General features: G+C 35.2%; 1 protein-coding gene across 1 annotated transcript; it reads right to left on the bottom strand.

Moving 5' to 3' along the window:
- Window positions 1-3,302: 3,302 nt before the first annotated feature.
- LOC140166701 (uncharacterized) lies at window positions 3,303-4,811 on the bottom strand. Its single transcript, XM_072190201.1, has 2 exons — window positions 3,872-4,811; window positions 3,303-3,751 (listed from the first exon to the last, which is right to left on the bottom strand). The coding sequence occupies exons 1-2, from the start codon at window positions 4,809-4,811 to the stop codon at window positions 3,303-3,305; spliced, it is 1,389 nt and encodes a 462-aa protein (XP_072046302.1).
- Between the last annotated feature and the right edge of the window lie 17,169 nt (window positions 4,812-21,980).

Here is a 21,980-nt window from a genome sequence, read left to right as displayed (position 1 = left end):
CTGTGTAAGGTTACGTAATTCTTCCTTTCATGTATGCTGCCAGTTCGAGGCTCTCCCCATATATAGTGCATAATGGCGGAACCGTCAAGTGGCGAATAAACACCGACAGAGCAAACAATAAGCCAAATCGGCATTGGAAGTTTACAATACATTGTGGGACAGTTTTTGCACTCTTGGGACACTTTGGCCTCTGACCTATCGGGAAAATTCAGAAAAATTGGTTTTTGTGCATACATAATATACAGAAATCCACCATTTTAGGCAAATGCACTACATTATGAGCACCATAATGTAAACTCATGGAAAGCCCATTTTCTATCAAAAAATATTTGATACCATCTCCCGATCCCCGACACACCCCAATAAATATTTAACCCTTGCGATTTATGCAGACCCCTTTAAGATTAGTACTGGCACTTCGTGTTAATATTCCATACTAAATGTCAAGTCTGTAATTAAAATTGTAACAAACAAACCCCTAAAACATGGTTATTTTATAAATTAATTATGTTAATATTCAATCAAACGAACGAAGACGGGAAACAGTTGTACATTAGCAGCAATATTCTTAATTAATATTCTTAATGATAACATAATTACAATAATAAATTAATTAATAATAATTACAGCAATTTTCCTGGTATGTCAAAGTGTCCCAAAATTGCTCTCCAAATCCGGAAGCTACAATGCCGATATTTACAAAATATAAATACACTGCAAAAACAAGTGTTTATATTTAAACACCATATTGTGTTTATCAGAGCAACACTTAATAAACACATAATTCATGTTAATGGTCTAACACTAATGTTAATTTTTCTAACACTAATGCAAATTAACACTTGGTGTTATATTACAAACATTAGTGTTTGTAATATAACACCAAGTGTTAATTTATGAACATTAGTGTTAGACCATTAACATGAATTATGTGTTTATTAAGTGTTGCTCTGATAAACACAATATGGTGTTTAAATGTAAACACTTGTTTTTGCAGTGTACAAAGTACACATGAAAACATTACAAACCCAGCAAACAGAAAACCTTTCAATGTCGGATTAAAAAATGTATAAAACGTTGTAAAAAACATTTCTGAATACTTGTTCCAAAAACATTCTAATTATAATGTTACATAATATTTTGCAAAAATGTTTGCCCACAAATATTTTACAATAACATTTTGATCTATCATAGGACACATTTTAAAACGTTTTCATGATCTTTATAATAACCTGACATATCCAAGAGAATACTGGATGAAAGCTTCCTCTCGGTAAGCAATTTCAAGTTTGTGAGAAATAAGAAAAGTTAAACACCTGACATATCAGTGTTTTCAAAACGTTTTGATGGAAACCAAAACGCGTTTATAACACGTTTTAAGAACATTTCTGGGTTTCCTGGGAAGGAGGAAGAAAGTAGCGCCTACAGCAACATCCCAACATCCCTCGAAAAATTCAGTTCATCATAATACCGATTACAGGTGACAGATAGGCTAATGAAAGAAAAAATATTTCTCTTGACCATCCGTGTTTAAAACTCAGTATCCTTGGCTTACTTGTCCGACGTTGTAGACATTGAGGTAATAATCAGACAGGAGAGCAGCTCACCTTGGTCTGGGCGGACATTAATTTTATTAATGAATTTAGAAGAGCAGCAAAAACATCACTTGAAGATGTTGAATATACTCGTACATTGTTAGATCTCTCATCATCTGCCGTCTGCAATCTTCTGTTAAATGGTATCAAACAAAAAGATCTGAATCGTTTACAGAAGCTCCAAAACAAATGTGCCCGGCTGATTTACCAATAACCAAAATCTTGCCATATCACCCTGACCCATTTGCTTACTGACTTGCACTGGCTCCGTATTGAAGACCGCATCAAGTTCAAACTTCTCTTGTGTGTGTACCCAGCAAACACAAAACGTTTTCGACATCATTCGCAAAAGGTTATAAAAGTTTGTCAGAAAACATTTAAATGTCGGGTTATATAAAGGGTATATTAAGAGTATAAAACGTTTTCATAACCTTAAAAAACATTTTCTGATAATCTACTGCTCAGCAAACGAAAATGTTGTACAGAAAACGTTTAAATGTCGGGTTATATAAATGGTATAAAAACGTTTTAATAACATTCCAAAAACATTCTTGAAAACTTGATACAAAACACAGTAACCAAAGTTCTTGATATCTGATCCAGAAATTGCACTTACTTTGTGTGCGTTTCAACAACACTGTTGCCTTTGTCAACACTTGATGATGAGTGATTCCTACTGGCAACCGACGCTAGATGTATCTCCAGCGTAGGTCTTGGTGTTGCCAGTTGATTTTCCATCTGGGGATTTTCTTGAACCCAGTTCTAGAAACTCATCAAAGATGTGTGAGAGTTGATACTGTCCGTCGTCTCTGTTCATGGTGGTGCCCTCCTCTTTCTAATTTCTATAGCCTCCTTTATCCAGCGTGTAAATCGTTCTTGTTCCGTGCCAATGATCTCAGCGTCCCCACATCCAATAACATGGTTCTTGTCGACTACGTGATCTGTTATTGCAGACTTGTTTACCGTTGTGAGAGACTCTTTTCTACCGGCTCTGGTGGTAACTGTACTGTTAACCTTCTCCACTTCTTTCCTGTGTTCATCAAGTCGTGTACCAAATTTTCTTCCAGTTTCCCCTATGTAGGAAAGGTCACAGTTCAAACAGGGGATCTTGTAGACTGCTTTGGTCAAGTTGTTTGGATCACGTTTATCCTTCAGGTGGACCAATTCTCTGCGGAGCGTGTTGTGTGGCTTCATCGCGGTAGAGACATTGTATTTCTTCATCACTCTTGACACCCTTTCTGTAACTCCTTTCACATATGGTAGAACGACCATACCACGGCTTCTGGTGCTGTCATCAGTCTTTTTAGCCGATTTCTTTGGCTTGACACTCTCCATCTGGTCTTTAACTTTTCCAAATGATCACTTAGGGTAACCGCATGTTTGCAACGCTTCCTGGATTTTCTTTTCCTCCTCAACCTTGTCCTCATCTTCCGTCACGATGGTGTTTTTCCTGTTGTATAACGTGCGAATCACCCCAGTTTCTGATGTAAAGGATGGTGCGACTGGTAGTTGAGGTATTGGTCGGTATGCGTAGGCTTGCGATATACCAACAACTTCACCGTTCCATCGTCTTTCTTCACAATTAAGGTGTCTAGAAATGGAAGCTGACCTTGCGATTCTTGTTCAAAGGTAAATTTGATGGAGCCTGACTTGTCTACTTGGTTGATGTGGTCTGTGAGTTGCTGAACACTGTCTCTTTGAATAACTTCAAGAATGTCGTCGACATATCGGAGCCAAGGCTTCCATAAAAATGTTGGCCGCTATCGGGCTTACGGGACTGCCCATCGCCGTACCGAAGAGCTGACGATATATTTTGCCTTTGAAAGTAAAGTAGGTGGTGGTCAATATGAACTCCAATAGATGCACGACATCCTCACTTGTTATTTTGAACCCTGTATCTCTGTTGTACTCTCTAAGCAAGCTTTCCTTCTCAAGTCTATTTTTCACAATCTCTAACACTTGGTCAATTGGCGTGTTGGTAAATAAACTAACCACATCATGTGAATTAAGAATATCTTCTTCCTCGATGACCACTTTAGCCAGATCTTCAGCTAACTGCTTGGAATTTTTCACATGATGTTGGGTATTGCCGACTAAACCACCTAGTATATCCGCCAGCCATCTAGATGTGCTGTAACCAATCGTCGCCGTGTAGTCTACAATTGGACGCAGAGGGGTATTTGGCTTGTGTATTTTTGGCGTACAATATAGCCTAGGAACATTTTCGGCAGTGGGGTACAGTTGCTTATAGGCCTACTTAGTTTCGGTGATCTTACCTTCCTTCTTTAATTTAGACAACGCAGAAACCAGTTTTCGTTTGTACTTCGCCGTCGGATCAGCTGGTAGTTCCTCGTATGTCTTCTTGTCTCCAAGCATGGTATTCACTTTTTCTTCATACTCAACTTTGTCCAACAATACCGTAGATTTTCCTTTGTCTGCTGGCAAAATAATTATATCCTCCGCTTTCTTAAGGTCTTTGATGGCTTTTCTTTCTTCTTTGGTGACATTCTGCTCCGGCACTTTTGATGATTTTAAAGTGCTCGCTATTTTTGCACGAAGTTGAATTCCATCGGCCAGCGGTAGGTGTTTACAGGCTAATTCAGTCGCCAACACAAATTCCTCCGCGGGTATCTTAGACGGTGAAATAGCATAATTAAGGCCCTTTGTCAGCACGCTGGTTTGAGCCGCATTCAGTTTGTATTTTGATAGATTTACAACCCATTTTTTGAGCTGAGAACCTGACAGATCAATCGCAGAATCATGGGACTTTTTGCTCTTGGCGGCGGCTTTATTCGTCAATATCTCTAACTTCCGCAGGTGACGGCGTTTAGTATCTTGATACGTAGTCTCGCTAACAGTCGCTAAGTGACGCTCGATCTTTTGTCCTAGCTCAGATTCCGCGGGAATCTCGTTGTTTACATCGTCTTTTAGCTGATCTTTTTGGGTTTTTAAGTTCTTGATTTTATTATTTACCACTCGGATTCTCTCTCTGATGAGACCTTTTTCCGCACGCTTGATGATGTCCTTTGCTTTGTTGGTATTCACTGGGCACCGTAGTTTTAAACTGGGTGGGGTTAGCTTTTGATCACGGCAACGGAGGCTATAGACAAGATGGTTTCTATGACGCTGTATCTTTTTCTCACAATTTTCTAAATCACGAAGATGTTTCACTGTGTTTTGTCCATAAGATTGTCGAACATGGTTGAATAAATTCATCAGGATCGGTAGAGTAAACTCAGTAACCAAAGTTCTTGATATCTGATCCAGAAATTGCACTTACTTTGTGTACGTTTCAGCAACACTGTTGCCTTTGTCAACACTTGATGATGAGTGATTCCTACTAGGAATCACTCATCATCAAGTGTTGACAAAGGCAAAACAGTGTTGCTGAAACGTACACAAAAGTAAGTGCAATTTCTGGATCAGATATCAAGAACTTTGGTTACTGAGTTTACTCTACCGATCCTGATGAATTTATTCAACCTTGATACAAAACATTCTAAACATAATGTTATTTTGGCGTTGAAAAAATATTTTGCGAAAAATGTGTGCCCAAAATATTTTCAATAACGTTTTAAAAACGTTTTCATGACCTTTATATAACCCGACATTTAAATGTTATTAAAAAGTTTTGAAAAAAACATTTTAAGAACATTTCTGTGTTTGCTGGGTTCAAATATTTCAACATAATGTTATTTAAGTATTGACACAATATTTGGCAAAAATGTTTGCAAAAATAGTTTACAATAACATTTTTGAAAACATTTCAAAATATTGTTGTAGTGTGTTTTCATACAAAACGTTTTAAAACGTTATCATGACCTTTATATAACCCGACATTTTAATGTTATTAAAACGTTTTTAGGTCGATCCTTCATGTAATTATTTCGCGTAAGCTAATCCTAGCCCTAACCCTAATCCTAACCCTAACCCTAATCATAACCCTAATCCTAACCCTAACCCTAATCCTAACCCTAATCCTAACCCTAAACTAACCCTAACCTTAACCCTAACCCTAACCCTAATTTCGTGTAAAATTACATGAAGGAATAACCCGTTTTTACCTAAACCAAAAGCCAAAATATAACTTATTTAAAACGTTTTATAAACGTTTTTGTGTTTGCTGGGTAATAAGTCGCTGAATTGACTCTGTCCCCAGTATGAAAGACTGTCTGGTGGTGAAAAAACCTCGTCTTGGGTCGACAGTAACCACCTGTTCTTGTCACAACTTGAACCTTGAGGTCCCTAAGACACATAAATGTGCTGGAGACAGGTCTTCTCAGTGGCTGGCCCCAGAGCTTGGAATAATCTCCCAAATCAAATTCGTAATTTACTAATTCTCCAACAGTTGCAACCTTCAAATCTGCTCTCAGAACTCATCTGTTTCAGATTTCCTATGTTTAGTTTATCTTGTTTTTGCTTACTATGTTTTTATTTTTATTGCGCTTTGAATCCAGCGGTAAAGGCGCTTTATAAGTGTATGTACATCATTTGCACACTTAAAAATAAGCGGTAAAATTTACTCCATATGGTGTAATATTGAACACACCACAGGGCAATCATGGTCGTCAATGGAGTAAACTTTGCTCAGGTAGGGTTTTACACTGCTGACTTTACTCAAGTTGGGTAAAGTTGACACCACTGACGACCATGATTGCCCTGAACTGTGCTCTCAGGTACCACAAAAAATACTGTGCAACTTCGCTATACGATCCCTTACTATATATATACGAGTGACAAATTCCAAAAGAATGAGAAGAATAAAAATCACTACTGAAAGAGTGAAAATCACTCTTTTAAGGTACAATAGCGAATAATGTCCCTTATATCATACCTAAAAAGAGTAGTTGTCACTCTTTTATAGGAGTGAATTTCACTCCCTGACCCTTTGGAGTGATTTTTACTCTTCTCTCTCTCTCTCTTTGGAGAGTGAGTTTTCACTCTTTTACATATAGCCAATACATACATGTAGTTCGAAAATTGTTGAAAAAGTAAAGTAACTTTGGACCCGATTTTATTAAGACTTCTTAATATAACATATCAGGAATGCTAGATATGGCCGGCGATAATCTTCATAAACAGGCTTTGGAAATTTTAGCTAGCGGAATAGTGCATTGATCTCATAAAGTTAAAACCTATGTTCAGTAAACATGCATGGTTCTAAAAGATGGGATCATTTTTCGAAAACATACCCGAATCAGATATACAGACGCCTTAAACCGTCTCAATTTATTAAATCACATCTTGTACTATACAAGCAAGGTAAACACCGAACCAATACTGTGATGACCAAATCTGCCAAATTGTGTTTATAAATCTCCAATATCCATAATACCATTGAGTAAGCTTTGTAGATCTTCAACACGATATCCGTTGCCCGCCATCTCAACTTTATTGATATCAGTGCGATATACGTAATCATAAACACTCTTTTAAAATGTCCAAAAGGATTTCGTGCAATACCAAATATTATCTGTTCTTACGTAAGCTGCAAGTTTAGTGCCTCCAGTGGATAGGCATGTAATCCGATATACTTTTCAAGTTACAATGAAGGTTTATAAACTGTTGATATACAAAACAGCCCATCCGTTAAAACTGACGAAATCTGTGACCAACTCTTTCGAAACACATGCCTTTTATGGCAATGGCTTCAATCTTCCTTAGAGTAAACTTAAAACCATGATCGACTGTAGTTTTTCTGTCATTGTTGGCAACAACGTGGTGTTGATCAAACTCTCAAAGCCATTAGGCTGCGATCACATAGAAGTATACTATTCGGGTATACGGTGCACGTTTTGCAGGTGCACGCGTATAGCTTAAATCGAGCAAGGCAATTTCATAGTACCGGGTCACATAAGGCTACGATCACATCTAAGTATACTATTCGGGTATACGGTGCACGTTTTGCAGGTGCATGCGTATAGCTTAAATCGACCAAGGTAATTTCATAGTACCGGGTCACATATGACTAGGAGGGCACTATTCGAAAAGGCCGTATACCTGATATAGTATAGTATAGTGGGAATCGTGCGTGTTCGATTTTAGTGCAGCGTATACCGTCCTAATTTTAAAACTAAACCATATGTGGGTAAATTCATTTGTTTTAAGTAGATGCACTATCTAATTCTGCACATTATGACACCTCATTGAATGCAATGTGACCTCAAGAAGTAAAGTTACAAGCATTTGAATAGACGAAGAAAATTGGTAAACTGACCTATACTCGCTATTCGCTATACCATGTATACGAAATACGCTCATTCGATCATGCTGAGTTCACATAGTATACTCCTATATGAACTCAGCCTGATCGAATGAGCGTATTTCGTATAGCGAATACCGTATACCGTATACTTCTATGTGAACGCAGCCTTATACATAGTAGGTATTACCTATCCGATGCCTATTTGACCGTAATTTTTGCGGTAGAATACTTGGCAACTAAGTTACCATGCAGCATTCTATCGCAAAAACGACGTATTTCACCGTATAATATAGAGTATACTACCGTAAAAGTACGGATCCCCTCCCCAAACCCAAAGGCTACAAAAGTCCTCTTTTTTGATCCAAAAAGTCCCACTTGCGAGCGTATAGCGAGCAAAGAATAGAAGGTTTATATGCCTTTTTGGTCAAAAAGGATCAACATTTTGAAAACATGTCCACTTTTTCAAAATCAGCCCCTCCCCCAAATAAATCCTGGTGACGGGCCTGGTCCCACACTTTGTCTACTTTCTTTAACACGCCCAATATAGACCAAGCAGATCAACTATCACTCCGGGCTATCACTCTTAAACGTGGGTCCACTTGTCGGCGTAGTGGTAAAAGCCTGATAATTCCCGCCGATTTCGAGCTGATCAAAGTATACAGAAAAAATGCCCGCGAAAAAACGTTGACAGATCAGTGCTGTTAGCAGACGACAATCATGGCAATAACGAGCTGGAAGAAAAAGGGTTGATTTCGTTTGAACCCCAATCAGGAGTGTCCTCCTTCCCACAAGATGTAAACACACCCAACCACATCACATTTTCATCTTGTCAGTTCATCGGGAAATTGGGATCATGATTTGATGATGGATGTCGGACTATATGAAATAATTGGTCTACTTGTAAACAGTCGTAAACAGAATATTAGCGGATTTATTCGTTGAGTTTAAACTTTAAAAAAAATCTTGAAGATATTCATCAGGATTGTTCATGATAGCTTGTTATTTAATTTAGGTCAACAAAATAAGATTGTTTGCTTGTCCTCCACCTGGAAAAAAGGTGTTTTATTTTGTTTTACTGTACAAAAGAATACCGACCCTAATTTTAGAAATTCCAGAAACACTTTTTTTCCAAAATTTTTGACACCCAGAAAAGTTTTTTTAATAATTTTTACACACTTCTAAACTGTTTTAAAAACATTAATGAAGTGGTAAACAGTAAAGATATATCCCAATTCACAACTATTTGGGCTATGTATTAACCTAGTTAAAGGCGTACAGTCATATTTTGTCTATGACCTTTTAAAGATAATATTAATAATAATAATCACGACCGACCGACCGAATTCTGAAAAAGTTGTGGAAGACAAGCAAACTTTTTTTTGGCCTTAGCCTGATAAAATTTCACTTACATGCAGACGTTTCGAAAACTGTCTGTTTTTTTATGGTATTGTTGCCATGACGATTTGTATGAAATGGGCGTGAATGCTAACATCAGCAGTAGATAGCTACTTCATCAACACTGATATCAGCAGTAGATAGCTACTTCTTCAACACTGATATCAGTAGTAGATACCTACTTCATCAACACTGATATCAGCAGTAGATAGCTACTTCATCAACACTGATATCAGCAGTAGATAACTACTTCATCAATACTAATATCAGCAGTAGATAGCTACTTCATCAATACTGATATCAGCAGTAGATAGTTACTTCATCAATACTGATACCAGCAGTAGATAACTACTTCATCAATACTGATATCAGCAGTAGATAGCTACTTCATCAATACTGATATCAGCAGTAGATAGCTACTTCATCAATACTAATATCAGCAGTAGATAGCTACTGTATCAATACTGGTATCAGCAGTAGATAGCTACTTCATCAATACTAATATCAGCAGTAGATAGCTACATCATCAATACTGATATCAGCAGTAGATAGCTACTTCATCAATACTGATATCAGCAGTAGATAGCTACTTCATCAATACTAATATCAGCAGTAGATAGCTACTTCATCAATACTAATATCAGCAGTAGATAGCTACTTCATCAATACTAATATCAGCAGTAGATAGCTACTTCATCAATACTGATATCAGCTGTAGATAGCTACTTCATCAATACTGATATCAGCAGCAGATAGCTACTTCATCAATACTAATATCAGCAGTAGATAGCTACATTATCAATACTAATATCAATAGTAAATAGCTACATCATCAATACTGATATCAGCTGTAGATAGCTACTTCATCAATACTGATATCAGCAGTAGATAGCTACATCATCAATACTAACATCAGAAATAGATAGCTACTTCATCAATACTAATATCAGCAGTAGACGGCTACTTCATCAATACTGATATCAGCAGTAGATAGCTACTTCATCAATACTGATATCAGCAGTAGATAGCTACTTCATCAATACTAATATCAGCAGTAGATAGCTACTTCATCAATACCAGTATCGGCAGTAGATGGCTACTTCATCAATACTAATATCAGCAGTAGATAGCTACTTCATCAATACTAATATCAGCAGTAGATAGCTTCTTCATCAATACTAATATCAGCAGTAGATAGCTACTTCATCAATACTGATATCAGCATTAGATAGCTACTTCATCAATACTGATATCAGCAGTAGATAGCTACTTCATCAATACTAATATCAGCAATACATAGCTACTTCATCAATACTAATATCAGCAGTAGATAGCTACTTCATCAATACTGATATCAGCAGTAGATAGCTACTTCATCAATACTAATATATCAGCAGTAGATAGCTACTTCATCAATATCAGTATCGGCAATAGATAGCTACTTCATCAATACTAATATCAGCAGTAGATAGCTACTTCATCAATACTAATATCAACAGTAGATAGCTACTTCATCAATACTAATATCAGCAGTAGATAGCTACTTCATCAATACTATCATCAGCAGTAGATAGCTACTTCATCAATACTAATATCAGCAGTAGATAGTTACTTCATCAATACTAATATCAGCAGTAGATAGCTACTTCATCAATACTAATATCAGCAGTAGATAGCTACTTCAATACTGATATCAGCTGTAGATAGCTACTTCATAAATACTGATATCAGCTGTAGATAGCTACTTCATCAATACTAACATCAGCAATAGATAGCTACTTCATCAATACTAATATCAGCAGTAGACGGCTACTTCATCAATACTGATATCAGTCAGCAGTAGATAGCTACTTCATCAATACTGTTATCAGCAGTAGATAGCTACTTCAACAATACTAATGTCAGCAGTAGATAGCTACTTCATCAATACCAGTATTGGCAGTAGATAGCTACTTCATCAATACTAGTATCAGCAGTAGATAGCTACTTCATCAATACTGATATCAGCAGTAGATAGCTACTTCATCAATACAAATATCAGCAATAGATAGCTACTTCATCAATACTAATATCAGCAGTAGATAGCTACTTCATCAATACTGATATCAGCAGTAGATAGCTACTTCATCAATACTAATATCAGCAGTAGATATCTACTTCATCAATGCTGATATCAGCAGTAGATAGATACTTCATCAATACTAATATCAACAGTAGATAGCTACTTCATCAATACTCATATCAGCAGTAGATAGCTACTTCATCAATACTAATATCAGCAGTAGATAGCTACTTCATCAATACTAATATCAGCAGTATATAGCTACTTCATCAATACTGATATCAGCAGTAGATAGATACTTCATCAATACTAATATCAACAGTAGATAGCTACTTCATCAATACTCATATCAGCAGTAGATAGCTACTTCATCAATACTAATATCAGCAGTAGATAGCTACTTCATCAATACTAATATCAGCAGTAGATAGCTACTTCATCAATACTAATATCAGCAGTAGATAGCTACTTCATCAATACTGATATCAGCAGTAGATAGCTACTTCATCAATACTAATATCAGCAGTAGATAGCTACTTCATCAATACTAATATCAGCAGTAGATAGCTACTTCATCAATACTGATATCAGCAGTAGATAGCTACTTCATCAATACTGATATCAGCAGTAGATAGCTACTTCATCAATACTGATATCATCAATACTGATATCAGCAGTAGATAGCTACTTCATCAATACTGATATCAGCAGTAGATAGCTACTTCATCAATACAAATATCAGCAATAGATAGCTACTTCATCAATACTAATATCAGCAGTAGATAGCTACTTCATCAATACTGATATCAGCAGTAGATAGCTACTTCATCAATACTAATATCAGCAGTAGATAGCTACTTCATCAATACCAGTATCGGCAGTAGATAGCTACTTCATCAATATTAATATCAGCAGTAGATAGCTACTTCATCAATACTCATATCAGCAGTTGATAGCTACTTCATCAATACTAATATCAGCAGTAGATAGCTACTTCATCAATACTAATATCAGCAGTAGATAGCTACTTCATCAATACTGATATCAGCAGTAGATAGCTACTTCATCAATACTGATATCAGCAGTAGATAGCTACTTCATCAATACTAATATCAGCAGTAGATAGCTACTTCATCAATACCAGTATCGGCAGTAGATAGCTAATTTATCAATACTAACATCAGCAGTAGATAGCTACTTCATCAATACTAATATCAGCAGTAGATAGCTACTTCATCAATACTAATATCAGCAGTAGATAGCTACTTCATAAATACTGATATCAGCAGTAGATAGCTACTTCATCAATACTAATATCAGCAATAGATAGCTACTTCATCAATACTAATATCAGCAGTAGATAGCTACTTCATCAATACTGATATCAGCAGTAGATAGCTACTTCATCAATAATAATATCAGCAGTAGATAGCTACTTCATCAATACCAGTATCGGCAGTAGATAGCTACTTCATCAATACTAATATCAGCAGTAGATAGCTACTTCATCAATACTAATATCAACAGTAGATAGCTACTTCATTAATACTAATATCAGCAGTAGATAGCTACTTCATCAATACTAATATCAGCAGTAGATAGCTACTTCATCAATACTAACATCAGCAGTAGATAGCTACTTCATCAATACTGATATCAGCAGTAGATAGCTAATTTATCAATACTAACATCAGCAGTAGATAGCTACTTCATCAATACTAATATCAGCAGTAGATAGCTACTTCATCAATACTAATATCAGCAGTAGATAGCTACTTCATAAATACTGATATCAGCAGTAGATAGCTACTTCATCAATACTAATATCAGCAATAGATAGCTACTTCATCAATACTAATATCAGCAGTAGATAGCTACTTCATCAATACCAATATCAGCAGTAGATAGCTACTACATCAATACTAATATCAGCAGTAGATAGCTACTTCATCAATACTAATATCAACAGTAGATAGCTACTTCATTAATACTAATATCAGCAGTAGATAGCTACTTCATCAATACTAATATCAGCAGTGGATAGCTACTTCATCAATACTAACATCAGCAGTAGATAGCTACTTCATCAATACTGATATCAGCAGTAGATAGCTACTTCATCAATACTAATATCAGCAGTAGATAGTTACTTCATCAATACTAATATCAGCAGTAGATAGCTACTTCATCAATACTAATATCAGCAGTAGATAGCTACTTCATCAATACTGTTATCAGCAGTAGATAGCTACTTCAACAATACTAATATCAGCAGTATAGCTACTTCATCAATACCAGTATTGGCAGTAGATAGCTACTTCATCAATACTAATATCAGCAGTAGATAGCTACTTCATCAATAATAATATCAGCAGTAGATAGCTACTTCATAAATACTAATATCAGCAGTAGATAGCTACTTCATCAATACTGATATCAGCAGTAGATAGCTACTTCTTCAATACTGATATCAGCAGTAGATAGCTACTTCATCAATACAAATATCAGCAATAGATAGCTACTTCATCAATACTAATATCAGCAGTAGATAGCTACTTCATCAATACTGATATCAGCAGTAGATAGCTACTTAATCAATACTAATATCAGCAGTAGATAGCTACTTCATCAATACCAGTATCGGCAGTAGATAGCTACTTCATCAATACTAATATCAGCAGTAGATAGCTACTTCATCAATACTAATATCAGCAGTAGATAGCTACTTCATCAATACCAGTATCGGCAGTAGATAGCTAATTTATCAATACTAACATCAGCAGTAGATAGCTACTTCATCAATACTAATATCAGCAGTAGATAGCTACTTCATCAATACTAATATCAGCAGTAGATAGTTACTTCATAAATACTGATATCAGCAGTAGATAGCTACTTCATCAATACTAATATCAGCAATAGATAGCTACTTCATCAATACTAATATCAGCAGTAGATAGCTACTTCATCAATACTAATATCAACAGTAGATAGCTACTTCATTAATACTAATATCAGCAGTAGATAGCTACTTCATCAATACTAATATCAGCAGTAGATAGCTACTTCATCAATACTAACATCAGCAGTAGATAGCTACTTCATCAATACTGATATCAGCAGTAGATAGCTACTTCATCAATACTAATATCAGCAGTAGATAGTTACTTCATCAATACTAATATCAGCAGTAGATAGCTACTTCATCAATACTAATATAAGCAGTAGATAGCTACTTCATCAATACTGTTATCAGCAGTAGATAGCTACTTCAACAATACTAATATCAGCAGTATAGCTACTTCATCAATACCAGTATTGGCAGTAGATAGCTACTTCATCAATACTAATATCAGCAGTAGATAGCTACTTCATCAATAATAATATCAGCAGTAGATAGCTACTTCATAAATACTAATATCAGCAGTAGATAGCTACTTCATCAATACTAATATCAGCAGTAGATAGCTACTTCATCAATACTAATATCAGCAGTAGATAGCTACTTCATCAATACTAATATCAGCAATAGATAGCTACTTCATCAATACTAATATCAGCAGTAGATAGCTACTTCATCAATACTGATATCAGCAGTAGATAGCTACTTCATCAATACTAATATCAGCAGTAGATAGCTACTTCATCAATACCAGTATCGGCAGTAGATAGCTACTTCATCAATACTAATATCAGCAGTAGATAGCTACTTCATCAATACTCATATCAGCAGTTGATAGTTACTTCATCAATACTAATATCAGCAGTAGATAGCTACTTCATCAATACTAATATCAGCAGTAGATAGCTACTTCATCAATACTGATATCAGCAGTAGATAGCTACTTCATCAATACTGATATCAGCAGTAGATAGCTACTTCATCAATACTAATATCAGCAGTAGATAGCTACTTCATCAATACCAGTATCGGCAGTAGATAGCTAATTTATCAAAACTAACATCAGCAGTAGATAGCTACTTCATCAATACTAATATCAGCAGTAGATAGCTACTTCATCAATACTAATATCAGCAGTAGATAGCTACTTCATCAATACTAATATCAGCAGTAGATAGCTACTTCATCAATACTGATATCAGCAGTAGATAGCTACTTCATCAATACTGATATCAGCAGTAGATAGCTACTTCATCAATACTGATATCATCAATACTGATATCAGCAGTAGATAGCTACTTCATCAATACTGATATCAGCAGTAGATAGCTACTTCATCAATACAAATATCAGCAATAGATAGCTACTTTATCAATACTAATATCAGCAGTAGATAGCTACTTCATCAATACTGATATCAGCAGTAGATAGCTACTTCATCAATACTAATATCAGCAGTAGATAGCTACTTCATCAATACCAGTATCGGCGTAGATAGCTACTTCATCAATACTAATATCAGCAGTAGATAGCTACTTCATCAATACTCATATCAGCAGTTGATAGCTACTTCATCAATACTAATATCAGCAGTAGATAGCTACTTCATCAATACTAATATCAGCAGTAGATAGCTACTTCATCAATACTGATATCAGCAGTAGATAGCTACTTCATCAATACTGATATCAGCAGTAGATAGCTACTTCATCAATACTAATATCAGCAGTAGATAGCTACTTCATCAATACCAGTATCGGCAGTAGATAGCTACTTCATCAATACTAATATCAGCAGTAGATAGCTACCTCATCAATACTCATATCAGCAGTAGATAGCTACTTCATCAATACTAATATCACCAGTAGATAGCTACTTCATCAATACTAATATCAGCAGTAGATAGCTACTTCATCAATACTGATATCAGCAGTAGATAGCTACTTCATCAATACTAATATCAGCAGTAGATAGCTACTTCATCAATACTGATATCAGCAGTAGACAGCTACTTCATCAATACTAATATCAGTAGTAGATATCTACTTCATCAATACTGATATCAGCAGTAGATAGCTACTTCATCAATACTAATATCAGCAGTAGATAGCTACTTCATCAATACTGATATCAGCAGTAGACAGCTACTTCATCAATACTAATATCAGTAGTAGATATCTACTTCATCAATACTAATATCAGCAGTAGATAGCTACTTCATCAATACAAATATCAGCAATAGATAGCTACTTCATCAATACTGATATCAGTCAGCAGTAGATAGCTTCATCAATACTGATATCAGCAGCAGATAGCTACTTCATCAATACTGATATCAGCAGTAGATAGCTACTTCATCAATACAAATATCAGCAATAGATAGCTACTTCATCAATACTAATATCAGCAGTAGATAGCTACTTCATCAATACTGATATCAGCAGTAGATAGCTACTTCATCAATACTAATATCAGCAGTAGATAGCTACTTCATCAATACCAGTATCGGCGGTAGATAGCTACTTCATCAATACTAATATCAGCAGTAGATAGCTACTTTATCAATACTCATATCAGCAGTAGATAGCTACTTCATCAATACTAATAGCAGCAGTAGATAGCTACTTCATCAATACTAATATCAATATAGCTACTTCATCAATACTGATATCAGTAGATAGCTACTTCATCAATACTAATATCAGCAGTAGATAGCTACTTCATCAATACTGATATCAGCAGTAGACAGCTACTTCATCAATACTAATATCAGTAGTAGATATCTACTTCATCAATACTGATATCAGCAGTAGATAGCTACTTCATCAATACTAATATCAACATTACCAAGAGTGAAAATTACATATTTTTCTCCATACGAGTGAAGTTTTCACTCTGCAAAGAGTGAAATTTCAATCTTTTTAGAGTGAAATTTTCAATCTTTTCACAGAGTGTTCCCTCATCACAATCTCTCTCGATTGAAGTTTATTTATGTTTATTAAATTTAAACACACTTCAATCGAGAGAGATTGTGCTGAGGGAACACTCTGAGAAAAGATTGAAAATTTCACTCTAAAAAGATTGAAATTTCACTCTTTGCAGAGTCACTCCGAGGAGAATTGACTTTTACACTCTTTGGAATTTAGAGAGTACTGATATCAGCAGTAGATAGCTACTTCATCAATACTAATATCAACAGTAGATAGCTACTTCATCAGTACTCATATCAGCAGTAGATAGCTACTTCACCAATATTAATATCAGCAGTAGATAGCTACTTCATCAATATTAATATCAGCAGTAGATAGCTACTTCATCAATATTAATATCAGCAGTAGATAGCTACTTCATCAATATTAATATCAGCAGTAGATAGCTACTTCATCAATACTAATATCAGCAGTATATAGCTACTTCATCAATACTAATATCAGCAGTAGATAGCTACTTCATCAATACTGATATCAGCAGTAGATAGCTACTTCATCAATACTGATATCAGCAGTAGATTGCTACTTCGTCAATACTAACATCAGCAATAGATAGCTACTTCATCAATACTGACATCAGCAATAGATAGCTACTTCATCAATACTAATACCAGCAGTGGACTAATATCAACAGTAGGAAGCTACTTCATCAATTCTAACATCAACAGTAGACACGTGGTAGATAGCTACTTCATCAATACTAATATCAGCAGTAGATAACACTAACATCAAAAGTAGATAGCTACTTCATCAATGCTAATATCAGCAGTATGCGGCTACTTCATCAATACTAATATCAGCAGTAGATAGCACTAACACCAACAGTAGATAGCTACTTCATCAATGCTAATATCAGCAGTAGATAGCTATTTAATCAATACTAATATCAGCAGTTGATTGCTACTTCATCAATACTAACATCAGCAATAGATAGCTACTTCATCAATACTAACATCAGCAATAGATAGCTACTTCATCAATACTAACATCAGCAATAGATAGCTACTTCATCAATACTAACATCAGCAATAGATAGCTACTTCATCAATACTAATATCAGCAGTGAACGGCTACTTCATCAATACTGATATCAGCAGTAGATAGCTTCTTCATCAATACTGATATCAGCAGTAGATAGCTACTTAATCAATATATCAGCAGTAGATAGCTACTTCGTCAATACTAATATCAGCAGTAGATAGCTACTTCATCAATACTAACATCAGCAGCAGATAACTACTTCATCAATACTAATTTATTTATTACATCTTCTTTAGCCTGGGGATACCCAATCAGTAAAAACACTGTTTTCCATGGGTGCACAGGGGTCAAACAAAATACATCAAAAGGTTAAAACATTACATATGAAATATACATACATGTATAGAGAAATAAAGCAAAATACAACAATACATTATTAATATACAAGTGTAAAAAAGCAAATGTTAAGAAATAATCTGTTTGAAAATTGAAACACTAGCAGGAAGAGGTTGTTTGGCCATGACAGGCAGATTATTAAAAGTTACCACCCTCTAGAGATAAATTTCCTTTCATCTGAGTTGTTTCTACATAAAATTTGAACCAGATTTCCTTGAGAGCCAGCTCTCGTACTATAAATATGACTGTCAGAAACTGAGTTGAAAATATTGCACAAATTGGAAGGAAGTTTTTGAGCAAGGCTTTTGTATACCAAAATGCTGAGATGTGTTGAACGCGGATCAGAAAGTTTTTCCCAGTCTAGCATTTGTAATAAAACATCAGTGGGAAATCTACGTGGAAGGCCAAGTATGACCATCCCAGCAGTATTTTGCAGTTTATCAAGCCTGGAAAGATGGGTAGTACAAGCGTTTCCCCAAACAACATCACAATAATCAAAATGAGGTAGAATTAAAGACTTAAATAAAAGATTTAAGGTAGCCTTTGGCAAGATATTACGTACTCTTCTAAGAAGACCTAATATCAATAGATAATAATAAATACTAATATCAGTAGATAGCTACTTCATCAATACTAATATTAGCAGTAGATAGCTAATTCATCAATACTAATATCAACAGTAGATAGCTACTTCATCGATACTAATATCAGCAGTAGATAGCTACTTCACCAATACTACTATCAGCAGTAGATAGCTACATCATCAATACCAATATCAGCAGTAGATAGCTTTTTCATTAATACTAATATCAACAGTAGATTGCTACTTCATCAATACTAATATCAGCAGTAGATAGCTACTTCATCAATACTAACATCAACAGTAGGTAGCTACTTCATCAATACTAATATCAGCAGTAGGAAACTTCATCAATACTAATATCAGCAGTAGGAAGCTACTTATTAAGGGTTCATACCACTAAATCCGCATGTGAAGCGGTTTCCGGTAAAAGTTTATCACGACTAGAGTCCCAACTTTGCATAAAAATTGTGCAAAATCGGTACAATATTAACAATTTTAGTGTTGCAAATCGTGTTTTGCTAGAACTTGTGAATGTGATCTCTACTAATTTGAACAGAAAACGCGAAAATTTGAGTGATGTTTACGATGATGAGCGCATGAACACACGAGGTCAAAACGCGGTTAGCAGTCGGACGTAAACACGGGAAAATCTGGCCTTTTTATAGAGCGCTATTGTTCTCAAAAAGTAGACCTAAAATATGGTGTCATTTTCAGATATGTTATGCAGAATTTTGTTCTGATTAAGATGATATCAAATATATATTTCAAAGTAAGACGTAACTCGACTTATAGCCTAAAACGTGACCCCTATTTTGCACGCAAAGTCGATGGAAAGCTATTTTGTGGCATGTACCCTTAATACTAACATCAACAGTAGATAGCTACTTCATCAATACTAATATCAGCAGTATATAGCTACTTCATCAATACTAAACATCAGCAGTAGATAGCTACTTCATCAATTCTAACATCAACAGTAGACACGTGGTAGATAGCTACTTCATCAATACTAATATCAGCAGTAGATAGCACTAACATCAATATTAGATAGCTACTTCATCAATGCTAATATCAGCAGTAGATGGCTACTTCATCAATGCTAATATCAGCAGTAGATGGCTACTTCATCAATGCTAATATCAGCAGTAGATGGCTACTTCATCAATGCTAATATCAGCAGTAGATGGCTACTTCATCAATGCTAATATCAGCAATAGATAGCTACTTCAGCAATACTAATATCAGCAGTGGGTACCTACTTCGTCAATACTCACAATACTATGTAATCTGTTATAGAACAACAATAATGTGCATGTGCACACACCCCTACTCTTAACTCTGTACTCTCTAAAATGCAAAAGTAAAATGAGGGACTAGAGTCAAAGAATTTCACACAATTGTGACAACTATATGTATTACTTTCAAAAGTGAAATAAGGGATGACTGTTTTTGGAGCGATTCAATTTCACAATAGGATTATGACAGCTATATTGTTCAACTTTCAAAACAGTGAAATAGTATCACCTCAAACTGATTTTACGTCCCTAATATTATCATCCCTTGAAAGAGTGGCTATTCATTTTTTTTTATATACATCTTACGGTTAAGTCATGATTATTCGGGCTTTAGGGCCTATATCTTTCATTATCGCTTCAACTAAGGACACAGATATATTATTATATAGGTCACACTCTACCTAGCAGACAGACGACCAGACAATATACAATCATCTGGTCTTCCATTTGATTAAGATTCCTCGTAAGAAACTAATTTCACCTCATGCCCCAGAAACAAAGCTATATGGTTCTGGTTAATATGCTCTAGTGTATGCATGGGTTGTCTTTTTTATTCGTCCATATTATTTGTACGTTCACAAGGTAGAATTTATCGTATATTGGTTCGGTAATTCGTGCGTTATTCACCTGAAATGTAAAATGGTTAGAATTTTTTAGCAAGTTGTTTGCCTGACAAACCCGTAGAAAAATAGTATTTTGCAAATCAAGCAAAATTGGCCCACAGTGGAAAGTTTCTTGATCCTATGGAGGAATTGACTTTTGCACAAAAAAAAGGGAAATAAAAAGGCATCGCATCAAGTTATTGTAAATTTTATATCATAAAATCAGCCATCATTTATATTTTGTAATTTGTTAATAAATCATAGACAGTAACACTATGGCTGTCGAAAGATAAAAAAAAAAGTTATTTGTAAGTTGATCAGGCTATTCCTAGAAGTAGTGTGTTGCTGTTTGTTAATGTGTTTTTATTTAGTTTTTAGTCATATATTAATGCTTTACGAAGTCATGTTAATAACACATTAATAAACCCCTTAGCTTAGAATCAGTATTACTATCATTGAGTTCTTCATCTCCCTGGGCATACGGAAACCTAAATTAAAAATACCTTGCATGCTGCAGTGTCATTATTGCGTACTTTGAATATACGCATCAGAATTAGTGTTTAAAACAATTGCGATATAGCTGTGCCATTAACAAGAAATAAGAAGAAATAATCATATAATTATTGGAATTAATCAAATCAAATCAAATCAAATCGAACCAAATCAAACTATTCGTGGGAAACAATATTACGCCATTATCAACTGCTGTGAATATTGTTCTGCATTGTGCGTATAGATGCCACTAAAACCCTGTACATACCCAGCAAACACAAAACGTTTTCGACATCATTCGCAAAAGGTTATAAAAGGTTGTCAGAAAACGTTTAAATGTCGGGTTATATAAAGGGTATATTAAGAGTATAAAACGTTTTCATAACCTTAAAAACATTATTTGATAATCTACTGCTCAACAAACAAAAATGTTTTGCAGAAAACGTTTAATGTCGGGTTATATAAAGGGTATAAAAACGTTT

This window comes from Amphiura filiformis, chromosome 12, assembly GCF_039555335.1.
Source record: "Amphiura filiformis chromosome 12, Afil_fr2py, whole genome shotgun sequence".
Taxonomy (NCBI): domain Eukaryota; kingdom Metazoa; phylum Echinodermata; class Ophiuroidea; order Amphilepidida; family Amphiuridae; genus Amphiura; species Amphiura filiformis.
This window is presented reverse-complemented; position numbering and strand designations above follow the sequence as displayed.